The following is a 14,164-nucleotide window of genomic DNA, read 5'->3' as shown; positions in this document are numbered from 1 at the left end:
AGAAGATCCTCTTATTTTATTGGAAACATAATTCCCCAAATTCCCACTTATTGGTTCATTAATTAAGAAGCCTAAAAACCATTCATTAAACAAGCAACAAAAGTTTCAAGTACTCACTGCAAGCCAAATGTACTGCAAGTACTTAAGCAAATGTTTACACCATCAACCCCATGCATTCTTTTTCAATTGACTTTTACATACATAATATTATAAGATGATATAATAATAACATTGTTCAAGTGCTAGTAATACAAACAACATTTATTTTCATTTAGGAATTTTAAATTCTTACTACAGATGTTGAGTATTTTACCCCATTAAATTTAAAACTATTGAAATTGTTTATTAATCATAGCTGCTAAATGATAAGTCCAACCCTGATATTTTAACATGAAAAAAAAATAACTGGGTTTTGAAGAAAATGTAAGGTACACTAACAGAAAATCATGGACATCACTTCCAAATCACTTTTATTTCCTCCTTCACATTTACATTTCTCTTAAAGTAACATAGAACTATGGCATAGAAGATTTAAAGAAAAGGTTAGGAGGAACCTTTTTTTTTTTGGCTTAGGTAAATAAACAATCTAATACAAACTCATTACAGTGTGAACAGATGAGGATACCACAGATTCCTTTCTATTTTATAACTGTATACAATTGCACAAGTCGCTAGAAGCATTTTTGAGCACAGATTAAGTATTTCACACCACAGAAATATTGTTTCAAAGAAAATCAAATTACTTTTTAAAATAAATTTTCTGTTCCTCAAATGAATAAGTAGGTTTTGGTGAACATTTACTGAGTACTCTTTAAGAGTTCCTAATGAATTTTGCTAGAAGACAATGAGTCACATTTCAGTTTATAAGCATTAGTTTATAAGCATTAGTTTATAAGCATTTTGAGCTTAGGACATGGGGATTATATTTTCAAATGGGCTTGGGTTATCAGTTCCAACTCTAATATTAGTAGATTTGACCTGTTGCAGGAGATGTTTTTGGAAACATAATTCAGTGATCCCAATTTAGAGAAACTAGAAGATGATAGTTAATTTTTTCCCCAAAAAAAGGAAACTAAGAAAGCCTGTCACTTGAAAAATGATTCTTTCACAGATTAAGGTTCATATGCAGTGCATAAAAAAAGGACATTACTTACTGTAACTGTTCTTCATCTCTTGGGTTCCTTTGACTTTGCCTCGTTTATCAATCCTCAGATACCACTGTGTTCGACAGAAGAGTCTTCTCACTCTTATATCCCCTCCTTCCATGTAATCATAACTTCTTGTATGTCGCTCAGGGCTGGAACAGTTCACATTTGTAGCCATTTGCTCTGGAGTCATGTCATTGCAAGCTAAAGATATAGTGCCCACTAGACAGATAATGTGAAAGCATGATCTGTAGAGCAAAGTTGGCAGGATCCATGTCAGTATCCATTTGCGCATTATAGTGTAGTGCTCCGGGTGTTCATGAATAACATAATGAAAATTAAATCTTGAGTTGATTGTTGCTCCTAGGTCATTGACCTCTTCCTATCTGTGAATTGTAGATTGATTTAAGAAAGAGTAGTTGTTGTTTTCCAAATTGTTATCCTTATCCTTTTAGTTCCTGATAACAATACAGGATTCCTCCTTAAATAACTCTCTGTTGCTATTTCCTTATAAAAACAGGTTGTAATAAGCTCAGTTGCTGCGACACTGTTTACTACTTGACTGCTGTTTGCAATGAGAGATTAAGAATAGGGAAGGGAAGGAGGGGAAGATGAAAAATTGTATAAATTTCAGTGGTAAATAGTAGTATAACATGCAGTGCCGTCTGTACTGTGAAGGCACATTTAAAACAGCTTTCACAGAGGATGTCAACATCTTCATCTCCCTCTATGTACATTTATAAAAGTTATGCATTACTAGAGACAAATCAGAATATGATGGTACCATTTATTCCAATGGCTGTTTGGTAGGAAACATCCTGCAGTTAGAGCTATTGATTTAAATTAAGTCCTAAAATCACTACCAACAAAGTATAAATGCTTTCCCTAGATTTGTTTGTATGCTTTTATGTTTGTGGTTAATCAGTTATTTTCTCCTGAACTACCCACATTTCTCAAGTTAAATGCCAGCATTGTCTGGAAAACTTCAACCTTATCTTTATGTAAGTTCTACAGCATAATTACTATAGATAATTACATGGCTCAAAAGTCTGGTAACTTTACTTTTCCCCTCAGCACTAAAACCAGAGAAAAGAGGCAAACTACTAGAAAACCATTCAGCATGATTTTTAAAGACAAATAACAGCAACTTACTTGTTCTGTTGATAACAGCTGGACGCACAAGAATTCCATGTCTCTGGTCTGCCTTGTGCAACTTGAGCCTTTCTACTGTAGCTACAAACTATTTCTCAGCTGAGAAATTCTCCAGCAGAATCATAATTGTTTCCATAAATCAACAGGCAAGAGGATTTGCTCTCTGTGTGAGCGCGTGTATGCTTGTGTGTGTGTGGAGCCTTTTTATTCAGGGCTTTTCGATAAATACCTTTGCTGACCTCATTGGAAGCAATTAAAACTTAACCAGTGAGCTGTTAGTTGAATACAACAGCGAGAATAAAGGAGGCTTATATAGTATTCATTCAATGGTCATGAGAGGGAGCTATGAACATGGTTTATGCCTAAATCTACCAGTGGGTACCTACTTTGTAGAAACAGATCTCTGATTCTGAAGCAGTTAAAAGGGGAAAGGGAAGTTTTTATACCATCTTTACGACATAGGAGTTGTATATAAGTTGAAAAAGATTCCTTTGAACGTATATAAAAGGGATTTTTGCTAGTTAGAAAGCTTTTTCCATAGCTTTATGATACATGCATTTCTACTATTACTTCTTTGCACTCAGAATTTTAGAACAAAACTAGCCCGTGTTAGTTAACTCACATCTTAGTGTTCTAAAGCACTATGTGGCCGAGTTAAGTGCATATCTTTTCATACAGAGGTATTTTACCGTGGTATATGAGTATAATTTTTAGATTTTATATTTCTAGACTGAAAGTAAGAAGACCTAGTTTCTTATCTGAGCTGAGCCACTAATTACCAGTATGACTTCAAGTCACTTGGCATTTCTGAGTCTCAGCTACCACATTTGAAAAATTACTGCATCAGTCTAAATGATTCTATGGTGCCTTATAGTTTTAAAATTCTGTGACTTTGACTTGTACTAACTACTAATATAACGAAGAGGATGCATCCTTTTAAAAATTATAATCCTTAAAAATTAGAAATAAAGAAAATGGTCTTATACTGGTTATCAGTGTTTGACTCTTGCTTCAATAAGAACATTGGCTCAATAAATAAATGTTTATCTAAGTATGGAATTATAAGAGCTCTAGTTAGCATAAATAAGAGAAAGCTATGATACTTTCCAACATGAGTTACTCTCTCCTTCCTATTCTGGCATATATATATATATATATATATATATATATATATATATATGTATATATATATATATATACACATACATATATATATATATACATATATATATATAGTGTTCTAGTGTTTTATTAGATATTTGCTGCAAAATAATTGCATTGTTAATCGAAATCAATATTTAGGAATGTATATTGAAATTTTCTTTCCCATGTTAATATCCCCAACACACACACACACACACACACACACACACGCACAAACACACCACTTGAAATGCACTATTTTACCACCAGGTGGTGCATGTAGACCAAATAGGAAAAGGAAATTAAGTCCTTTCAATCAGATTATAGTGTATGTGATTTCTGTGCTTTGGGGGAATAGAATCAAGAGCATGGAATAGGCTAAATGTACCCAGTTACTCTTTAGGCACCAGATATTGAAATTCATAAGTTTACTAGAGCAGAGGAGGGTGGGCCCTTCTCTAATTGTATCTATTGAATAGGTCACTGTAAAATACTCTATCATGTATTTCTCCAAAAGGAGGAAGAGAAGGGAAAGAAAGTATGATGCTTCTGTGTTCCGAATCATAGCCCCATAGGCAACAATAAGGAACAGTGTCAGAACTCACAGAAGTTGGATATTCCTTATAAAGAAGTAAAAATTATTAACAGTCAGTTCACATGTATAGATATTAAAGAGCTACTAAATCCATCTGTTCCACACCGACCCTATAGATTTTAAACTAAGAAATCAATAGATTAAAAGTCAAAATTTCCTAATTAAATGCTTAAGACTTAAATAAAAGAAATGGATAGTTTGTTGATAAAGACTGCTAGTGCCTCCATAAAATCTGCCCTATAGGGTTAACTGTAAAATTGGAAACAAAGCACAAAATTGTGATCTATTCACTTTAACTTAATTAGATGCCATTGCACTCTGTGATTTGAAAATATAATCCCCATAATATTAATGAGTGACTTGATCTCAATAAAAGAACTATATTTAAATCTTTTGAGTATTAGAATGCCTAGGTGGCTCAGTGAGTTAAGTGTCTGGCTTCGGCTCAGGTCATGATCCCAGAGTTCTGGGACCAAGTGCCACTTCGGGCTCCTTGATCAGTGGGGAGTCTGCTTCTCCCTCTGCCCCTCCCCCCCCTCATGCTCTTGGGCATGCTCTCTCTCTCTGACAAATAAATAAAATCTTTTAAAGAAAAATTAAAAATAAATAAATCTTTTGATTATCAGTTTTCCTAATGAAAATTAATTAATTCACAATAGCCCCACAACTTGTTTCACTAACACCACAGCTGTAATGAAGACCTCACTTATGCCCTTGTTATAATTATACTTCAAGAGGTGTTCTCCAGAAACCAAGAGGAACCTTAGGTACCTCTAGATGGGGTAACACTCTGGGTTTTTTTTTTAATTTAATTTTATTTAAATTCAATTAATAATGTGTTATTAGTTTCAGAGTTGGAATTCAGTGCTTCATCAGTTGCATATAACACCCAGTGCTCCTTATGTCATGTGCCCTCTTTAATGCCCATCACCCAGTTACCCATCCCCCCACCACCTCTCCTACAGCAACCCTCCGTTTGTTTCCTATAGGTAAAAGTCTCTTATGGTTTGTCTCCCTCTCTGATCTCATCTTATTTTATTTTTCCCTCCCTTCCCCTATTATCCTCTGTTTTGCTTCTTAAATTCTACAGATGAGTGACATCAGATGATAATTGTCTTTCTCTGATTGACTTATTTCGCTTAGCATAATATCCTTTAGTTCCATCCACATCATTGCATATGGTAAGATTTCATTTTTTGATGGCTGAGAAATATTCCATTGTGTGTGTGTGTGTGTGTGTGTATATATATATATATATATACATACACCACATCTTCTTTATCCAGATGTCAATGGACAATGGGCTCTTTCCATAGTTTGGCTGTTGTGGACATTGCTGCTATAAACATTGGGGTGCAGGTGCCCCTTCAGATCATTATGTTTGTATCCTTTGGATAAATACCTACTAGTGCAATTGCTGGGTCATAGGGTGCTCTATTTTTAACTTTTTGAGGAATCTTCATACTGTTCTCCAGAGTGGCTATACCAGCTTACATTTCCACCAGCAGTGTAAGAGGGTTCCCCGTTTGCATCCTCGCCAACATCTGTTGTTTCCTGACTTGTTAATTTAACCATTCTGACTGGTGTGAGGTAGTATCTCATTATGGTTTTGATTTATATTTCCCTGATGCTGAGTGATGTTGAGCATTTTTTCATGTGTCTATTGGCCATCTGGATGTCTTCTTTGGAGAAATGTCTGTTCATGTCTTCTGCCCATTTCTTGACTGGATTGCTTGTTTTTTGGGTATTGAATTTGATAAATTCTTTATAGATCTTGGATACTAGCCCTTTATCTGATAAGACATTTGCAAATATCTTCTACCATTCTGTAGGTGAGCTTTTGGTTTTGCTGACTGTTTCCTTTGCTGTGCAGAAACTTTATCTTGATAAAGTCCCAGTAGGTCATTTGTGCTTTTGTTTCCCTTGCCTTTGGAGATGTGTCTAGCAAGAATTTGCTGTGGCCGAGGTTGAAGAGGTTGCTGTCTGTGTTCTCCTCTAGGAGTTTGATGGATTCCTGTCTCACATTTAGGTCTTTCATCCATTTTGAGTTTATCTTTGTGTATGGTGTAAGAAACTAGTCCAGTTTCATTCTTCTGCATGTGGCTGTCCAATTTCCCTAACACCGTTTGTTGAAGAGACTTTTTTACACTGGATATTCTCTCCTGCTTTGTCGAAGATTAGTTGACCATAGAGTTGAGGGTCCATTTCTGGATTCTCTATTCTGTTCCATCACTCTGGGGTTTTTTAAAGTTCTTAGTGGTAATTAAATTGATAAGCATTTATTGTTCTAGATTTAACGTATATATAGTGATAGGCTAAGCACAGAAATACTTTGAAGAATTGTCTCTCTTGTTTCTGGATTGTGTTAACTTCAGCTTTCATTGGAAACCTCCAGCTCTTGAGCTTCGAATTTGTAAAACAAAGGTTTAAATCTGTAAAACGAAGTATTCTTGTATCTATTCCTAAACACTGGCTTTTTAGAAAAATGTCTTTAGAAAGTAAAGATTAGCATCTGGGATTCTTCAAAAAGAAACAGTACCTAACTCACCTAGTTTGATTTGGGAATAGAATACGTAAAAAGAATACAGTGAATCTATTTCAGTGACTATCATGAAAACATAAGTGGTCATTAAAGTAACGATTAACCACCATCTAGTTTTGCTTAAGCAACCTCCACTATATTCCTATTTCATAAAGAGGTAAATGATAGAAAATAGCTTTTGTTTAATGAATTTTACATTTCAATAATTAATTTTAAACCTATGCCACATTCATAAGTATGTATAATATAATCAGTAGAAGGGAACATCATTAAATATTTTCATTACATTTTTACATCCTATCCTGTTCCCCATCCTCTTGGCTCCCATTCTTTACCAAAAATATAGATAATCGTTATTAGTTTCTTGTGTATTTCCAGAGTTTTCTATGCATATATAGGCAAATTGAATACATATGTGTGTGTGTGTGTGTGTGTGTATATATATATATATTACTTTTCCTCTTTTTGTACAAAAGGTAGCATACCATACGCAATGTGCTGCATGTTGCATTTTTTACTTAATAAAAATAGAAGGTCTCCCCATTAGTATTTAGGAAATTTCCTCAATTTGTTTTACAACTGCATAGTACTCCATTGAATAGGACTATATCACAGTGTATTTGCCTAGCCTTCTATTGATGGACATTTAATTTTTTTCCAGTCTTTTTCTGTTACAAAAAAAAATGCTATGATGAATACAATTATAAACGTGTCATTTTTTTACTATGCAAATATATTTGTAGGATCAATTTCCAGAAGTTGTCCGGGTCAAATTGTATATGTATTTATTATTTAGATAGATATTGCCAACTTAACCTCCACAGAAGTTGTACTAGTTTTATAATCCCACTAGCAGTACTGAAGTGTGACTTTTTGTTCAGTATAGTATATTACTAAACTTTGGGGGTTTTGCTAATCTGACAGGTAAAAATGGCATTCATTATAGTTACCCCTTGCATTTCTCGTTTTATGAGAGAAAGTCACCACCATAGAGTACCATAAAGAAAAGTTACATGGTGCTATGAGTGTCCACAACAGGTGGCAGTAGGGAAACTTTCCCTGCAGTAATGCCAGTAGAGCTGCAATTCAAAGGGTGAGTGGGAGTTAAGCAAGTGAAGAGGTACCTGTAAATGTACAAAGACCCTGTATTGAAAGAGAACATGTTTCTTCAATGATGAAACACCAGTATGGTTTTATTAGAGGGAACGAGAAGGACTTTGGTGCATGAAGAGGCAGGAGAGGCAGGCAGGGTCCTGTTGGGCTATGTTAGGGAGTCTGATCCTCACCCTAAAGGCAATAGGAAGCCATTAGAGTATGTTAAGCAAAAGGGTGACATGATCTGAATCACACTCCCTACCTCTATCGTGGCCCAAACTCATTTAATTCCTATTAGCAGAATGAGTTTATGTAATATTAAATTATGTTCATGTATCTTTTTTATTCTGTTCTTCATATTTTCAAAAAGATAGACAAACTTTGTAATTGGAAAGGAATGATGGGGGAGAAAAAAGTCACATACACTTCCTGACTTAGATAAAGCCTGAATCCACTCACTTCACAGGGTTGTGCTAAGTACTGTGAAAGGAGCATAGAGAAGTCTATTTGGGGAGCCAAGCTCCTATATTTCTGGAAACACTGTAGCACACAGCAGAAGCAGCAAAACTTCAGAGAGTAAGGACTCCCTCATATGTCTAAACAGATGCGGCCATAAGCACCCCTCATAAAGATTTCCCATGTTTCGAAAAGAAATCTGAAAGCAGCAGGAAGCCCATACCTGAAGGAACTGTGTGAGCAGAGTCAGGGAACACCCAGAAGAAACAAAAGTAGACAAATGGCTCAAAAACCAGAGGGCCTTGCCTTGTCCCTGAATCCTACCACATCTTAAGGCAGAAAAGGGGAGCCCAGGAACAATGGAGGTTAAGTTTTTTATCAATGGGGGGGGAAGGGACATTCTCAAAGTTGAAGCAAGATTGATTTATAAACATAAATCATAAATTTATGTTATTTGTTGCATGTTTGAGATTATGGTCCAGGGTCTACTTCTACTATATTCCCACAGCTATCGCCACACTATGGATTTATCTTCATCTTTTCTCCTGTCCGTCCCTTTCCATAATTTATTTTCCATTCCATAAATTTAGCCCCAACTTTGGATCATGACGTACAACGCATATTACGTACTTCCTTGATCTACACACTAAACAAATATTTATCAAATAGCTACTTGGTGCCAGATGTTGTCCTAGAGTTTTGGAGATACAATGGTGAATACTCTGAAAGGAATATTCCAGGAGAATACTCTGACCTTACAGAGTATGCATTCCAGTGAGGGAACAAACATAAACACACAAATCTGTGGCGTAAGTTGGGGGTGGATATTAGGATGCAAAGAAGATATTCAAGGACATAGGGGTAAATGGGTAGAGGGACCTACTTTATATAGAAAAGGCCTATCTGAGGTGGTACATTTTAAGCTTCCTGGAACTTCCAAGAACTGAAAGAAGGCCAGCGTACATGAAGTACATGAGCAGTGGGGAGAAGAGTGAAAGATAAATGAAACTGAAAAAGTAGGCAGAGGTGAGACCCTAAAGAACTTTGAAGGTCATGGTAATAGGAGTTTGGGCTTACTCTAAGGGTAATAGGAAGTTGGAGTATAGGTGTGTCTGCTCCAAACTTGATGGACCTGGTCAAAGACAGTGGTTTAAACTCAGGAGTAAAATCTCAAAAGTAATTGAACAAGCCTGGGGTCCCTATAAATCCTCAGTTATGTAAACTTTGTGGTTATCCTTGGCATAATGCCCTAACATTTTAAAACTAATTGTATATAAGGTACAAAGTCTGAGTCATACGTTCAAAATTGTGGTGTGCCTATGACTCAACTATATAAATATCTCAGTTTACAAATGTAACTTGACATTTTGTGTCTCTGTCTATAAAAGTTTGTTTTATTTAATTTAATATTTATAAAAAGTTCTCTGAAATGCTAATCTAAAGTTAAAGTTCTTCAAAATATATTATTACTTTTCTGAATTACTATGCAACTTTAGACCTAGAGCCAAGATCTCTAGAGTTATTAGTTCTTTTTTGTTCAATTTGGAAATTTCTATATAATGAAGTTATATTATGCAATTCACTCTTAATTGGCTTGACTCCACTTAAATTAATGCTTAACTTAACAAAGAATCCGTCTCCTTGATTCAGTGCTATACATTAGTGCCTAGTTTTGACAGCATAGTGCCACTCTAACAGTTGAAAAGTATTACAATGGGTAGGGAGAGAATTTTGCTTCACCCCTAAGAGAATATCATGAAAAGCAACAAAGACCCTGGGCAATTAGGGTTATTACATTCTTTGCTTTAAGTTGTCATTCTTTGGTTCCATATTCATTGTCTACATAGCAAGGCAGCAAAATAAGGGGTAAAACTAGCAACAAAAAAATTTTTTTTAAATCTTTCATAAATGTCAATGTGTTAATAACAAAATTGGTTTATTTTTTTAATTCATTAGCTTTAAAACCAGGACTTTTTAGCAGCAAATGAACCTTTTTTTAAAAAGATTTATTTAGGGGCGCCTGGGTGGGACAGCGGTTGAGCGTCTGCCTTCGGCTCAGGGCGTGATCCCAGCGTTGTGGGATCAAGCCCCACATCAGGCTCCTCTGCTATGAGCCTGCTTCTTCCTCTCCCACTTCCCCTGCTTGTGTTCCCTCTCTCGCTGGCTGTCTCTATCTCTGTCAAATAAATAAATAAATAATCTTTAAAAAAATAAAATAAAAAAATAAAAAGATTTATTTATTTATATGAGAGAGAGAGCACGTGCACATGTGTGCAGGGGTGAGGGTGGAGGGGGAGAAGCAGAGGGAGGAGAGATAAACTCAAGCAGACGACGAGCTGGCACTCAATATCATGACCGTGGGATCACAACCTGAGCTAAAACCAAAAGTCGGCCACCCAACTGATTTTGCCACCCAGGCACCCCAACAGCAGATGAACTTTTCAAAAGTAGCAGAAGGAGGCAGAATAAAGATAATTATGATAGCAAAGAAGGAGAAGACTGTTATGGAGTTCAACATTTTTAGTATAAAGATACATCCATGAGAAGCCATGTATCCATTAAACCACAGGTTCTTATCAACCTAGTGCCTAACAAATTAACTCATGGATAAGAGAAGGGGGTTAATACTTCTCCTTAGGCTTCTCTTCAAGCTAAACATTCTTGCTATCTTTAAATATTCCTCGAATTTTCCTCTCGGTGGTATTTAATATTAATTTAGTCATAGTTAATCCTCCTTCTTCATTTAATCAATTCCAAGTTATCAATTCTTCCACCACAACTTCTTCCACACCTTTATCTTCCTATCAATTATCACCTTCATATCCTAAAGCAAGTAATTGTTTTTTCTCATGTCAACTCTATTCCTAAGTCACCTCCTTGCATGTCCTCCTTCTGACCTCCAATCCATTTTATGTATTGCTATCAGGTTAATCTTTCTAAAGCACAGTTGTAATCATGTTATTTTTCTGCTCAAAAGCCCTCAGTAACACCCCCATTTTTCCTGAATAAGTTTCTAGCCTTCTTTTTTTCATATAAAATCTGTTCCCAACATCCTCTGAGGTCCTCAGTATTCCTCAAATACTCCTCTCTCGCTAGATTTGGGGTGAAGGGAGATGTACCTGCTCCCTACTTCTCTTCTTGGTAGGGAAAGGGACTAACAGAGAAGAAATCCTCCTCACAGAAGCTCTCTCTCTACCTTCTCTCCTCATTCTCCCTTCCTTCTTATTCTATCTTCAGACTGCATGAGGGATCCAAGAACGCTGTCATCAGATATTTCCTTTGACATTTTACATATTGAGTTTTTTCAATGATGCAATAAAATCCTTGATCCTATTTATTCTGTTAACTCAGCTAATTACCTCAAATCATCACTTACTATGTATTTACATAGTATGCAAATATAATAGAAGATAAGCAAAGTCCCTGACTTCATGGAACTTAAGTTATGGAGGAGGGGACAGATAAGAAACACATAAAAAGAATTCTGATGACATTGCAGGAGGAAATAAATAGGTTTCTATGGTAGCAAATAACACAAAAGGAAAGGGAAGAAAGGGGTTGTTGAAATCTGGGCACAGAAGGCCTTTCTGACAAGGTAACATTTAAGCTGAGATCTGAAAGATAGGAAGAAAGGAGAAGTGGCAGCCCAGGGGTGATTGGATAGCCCAGTCAGTTAAGCATCTGCCTGCAGCTCAGGTCAGGATCCCAGAGTCCTGGGATCGAGCCCCATGTGGGGGCTCCCTGCTCAGCAAGAGCCTGCTTCTCCCTCTCCCTCTGCGGCATAGCTAAGGAAGCCTGGGAGAGCGATGGATGGGAAAATCAGGCAGTTGGAAAGTCTAGCTAAGAGGAATGGTATAACCCAAAACTCTACTCAGTCTGGATCAGAGGGATCTACCTCTTACTCCCTTGAAATGAAAACAAGTAAGCATCTTACAAATCTATTACCAGAAAATGTGGAAGTAGAAACAGAATCTCTTTTTAAGGAACTCTGGTATAAAAAGAAAGCTTTTCTCATGGCAGTATTTAAGTATTTTGATGAAAATGTTAAGGGCCATCCTCCCTCATTTTTCTTATTATGAATGTTTCTGACACTCAAAATATCATAGGCCCCATGAAATGATCAGAACTCAAGCTATGTTATTGTAAAAGCCTAAAACAGTTTTATTCTTTGATTTCAGCCATAAATGGGTTTTAGATTTGTCAAAATGTAGTTTGGGTACAGTGTTCAGTCAATTCTTGTGACACTGAGAAAGAAGTGTGTTAATAACAAAGTTGGCATTTTTAAAACAAATCAATACTTAGTACTTCTCTGATTATGTTACCTAAAAGAAAATTGCTTCTATACTCTATATTTCCTTCTGTAGAAAAAAAAATATGCTAATAGAGGAGTGTTGAAGTAGAGTAGTTCAGATCAGCATGTAGATTACGCAACAAAAAGAGTATGTTAAAATTTTGCCTAATGGCAATAAAAATAGGTTAATTTCGGGGGGGGAAAGGGCAACTATATCATTCAATAGTGCCAAAAGAACAATAAAACAAGACTGATTTCTTTCTAATAGAAGTTTTTAGCTACACATGATTATAGCTTTGATTTCCTAGCCTAAGTAGCTTGGAAGTTGGAAACGTTGTATCATGAGTTTAGAAAGGTGCTGAATTAGTGAAAATCCAAATTATAGCATATTTTAAAAGCAATACTGTTTATTAATGCCAAGTACTATATTTGTAATAAATCAAACTGTTACCTGGCTTAATTGTATCCATAAGTCAAATATGGAAATAGCCTATCAGCTTCTGCAAATGTCGATATGAAAGTACTGAAAGATATTTGAGAATTGCTTTCTCTCTTAAATATTTTTAAATTTCCCATGATAACTGATTTCTTATTAATTTGCACTATCTTGGAAATTTCTGCAAAGCAAAAAGATAAATTTCAATCCAAACTCATTTTGAATGTTATCATATTTTGAATTTAGGGACTCCAAATGAATGAAATTTTACTATATTTTAGAGTATGCTGGGGCACCTGGCTGGCTCAGTTGGTGGAGTGTGTGACTGTTGATTTGGGGGTTGTGGGTTCGAGCCCCACATTGGGTGTAGAGATTATTTGGAAATAAAAATCTTAAAAAAATAATAAGGTATTCTAGGATAGGATGTTTTATTAGGATAACGTTCATTTTATTATTTTTCCCTTCAATAAATAAAATTAAAAGAGGATAATTCTAGTTCTCAGTACAACTAAAGGGCTAATTAAAGACTAATTCATAAATGGTAATGAAATTATTTATGATGTACTCCTCCCTTCCCTTGAACGCCTCCTTCCTGCCTTCCATTTCATTTTATTCCACTCAGAATGTTGACATATTATGGTAATAAGGATACTTTATTTCTAACAATCAAATATAAAACCAAGAAGCAAACTCAAAAGCATCAGAAACATTATTGTTCTTTTTATCCCTTGAAAAGGCAGGGAAGGGGTAAAAAAAAATATAAAATAAAATTTCTGGATTATTTTACTGTACCCAGATCATGCCTATTTAAGTTTAAAGGGGGATTTTTTTTCTTTCCACAATGGTCCTCATCTCATGAGTTCTTATTCCCTTTAGACTGAGAAACCATCTTACCCTGTTTTTTACTTTCTTAGTTTATAGGTGAAATTAAATTATGCTATTTCCTTGGTGATACCACAGACTTACAGATATTTCAATTTTTTTGGTACTTTTTTGAATTCTGAAACTGTTTCTTAACCTATTCATCGTCCTTCCCTTTCTCTCTGCATTTTTCTGCTCCACATTTTTTTTAAAGGTTTTATTTATTTATTTGAGAAAGAGATAGTGAGAGAGCACACGAGCAGGGGGAAGAGGGAGAAGCAAACTCCCTGCTGAGCAGGGAGCCCAATGCGGGGCTCCATCCCAGGACCCTGGGATCATGACCTGGGCCAGAGGCAGATACTTAACCCACTGGGCCACCCAAGTGCCCCTCTCCTCCACATTTTTTATTCTTTCTTTCCCTCTCTCTTTCTGTCTCTCACTCTTTCTC

At 35.8% G+C, this 14,164-nt stretch overlaps 2 protein-coding genes across 16 annotated transcripts in view; one reads left to right on the top strand and one right to left on the bottom strand.

The window, feature by feature from the left end:
* The window catches only part of FGF7 (fibroblast growth factor 7), a 53,240-nt gene extending 50,684 nt beyond the window's left edge, over positions 1–2,556 (bottom strand). Inside the window, exons 1-2 of one of the 3 annotated variants that reach the window (XM_057306168.1) lie at positions 2,298–2,556; positions 1,155–1,367 (exon numbers count right to left, since the gene is read on the bottom strand). In XM_057306168.1, the coding sequence (XP_057162151.1) occupies positions 1,155–1,367; position 2,298 (214 nt within the window). In that variant the 5' untranslated portion in view covers positions 2,299–2,556. Of the gene's footprint in view, positions 1–1,154; positions 1,532–2,297 lie in introns of those variants that run through there. The other 2 variants (XM_057306169.1, XM_026518449.4) reach the window with 2 other exon arrangements.
* FAM227B (family with sequence similarity 227 member B) overlaps positions 1–14,164 on the top strand; it is a 195,864-nt gene that overhangs the window by 116,011 nt on the left and 65,689 nt on the right. The gene's annotated exons all lie outside the window — the stretch shown is intronic.

The sequence above is a fragment of the Ursus arctos genome, unplaced genomic scaffold (assembly GCF_023065955.2).
Source record: "Ursus arctos isolate Adak ecotype North America unplaced genomic scaffold, UrsArc2.0 scaffold_36, whole genome shotgun sequence".
Taxonomy (NCBI): domain Eukaryota; kingdom Metazoa; phylum Chordata; class Mammalia; order Carnivora; family Ursidae; genus Ursus; species Ursus arctos.
Note: the sequence above shows the minus strand (reverse complement) of the source record. Positions and strands in the feature narration are given on the sequence as shown.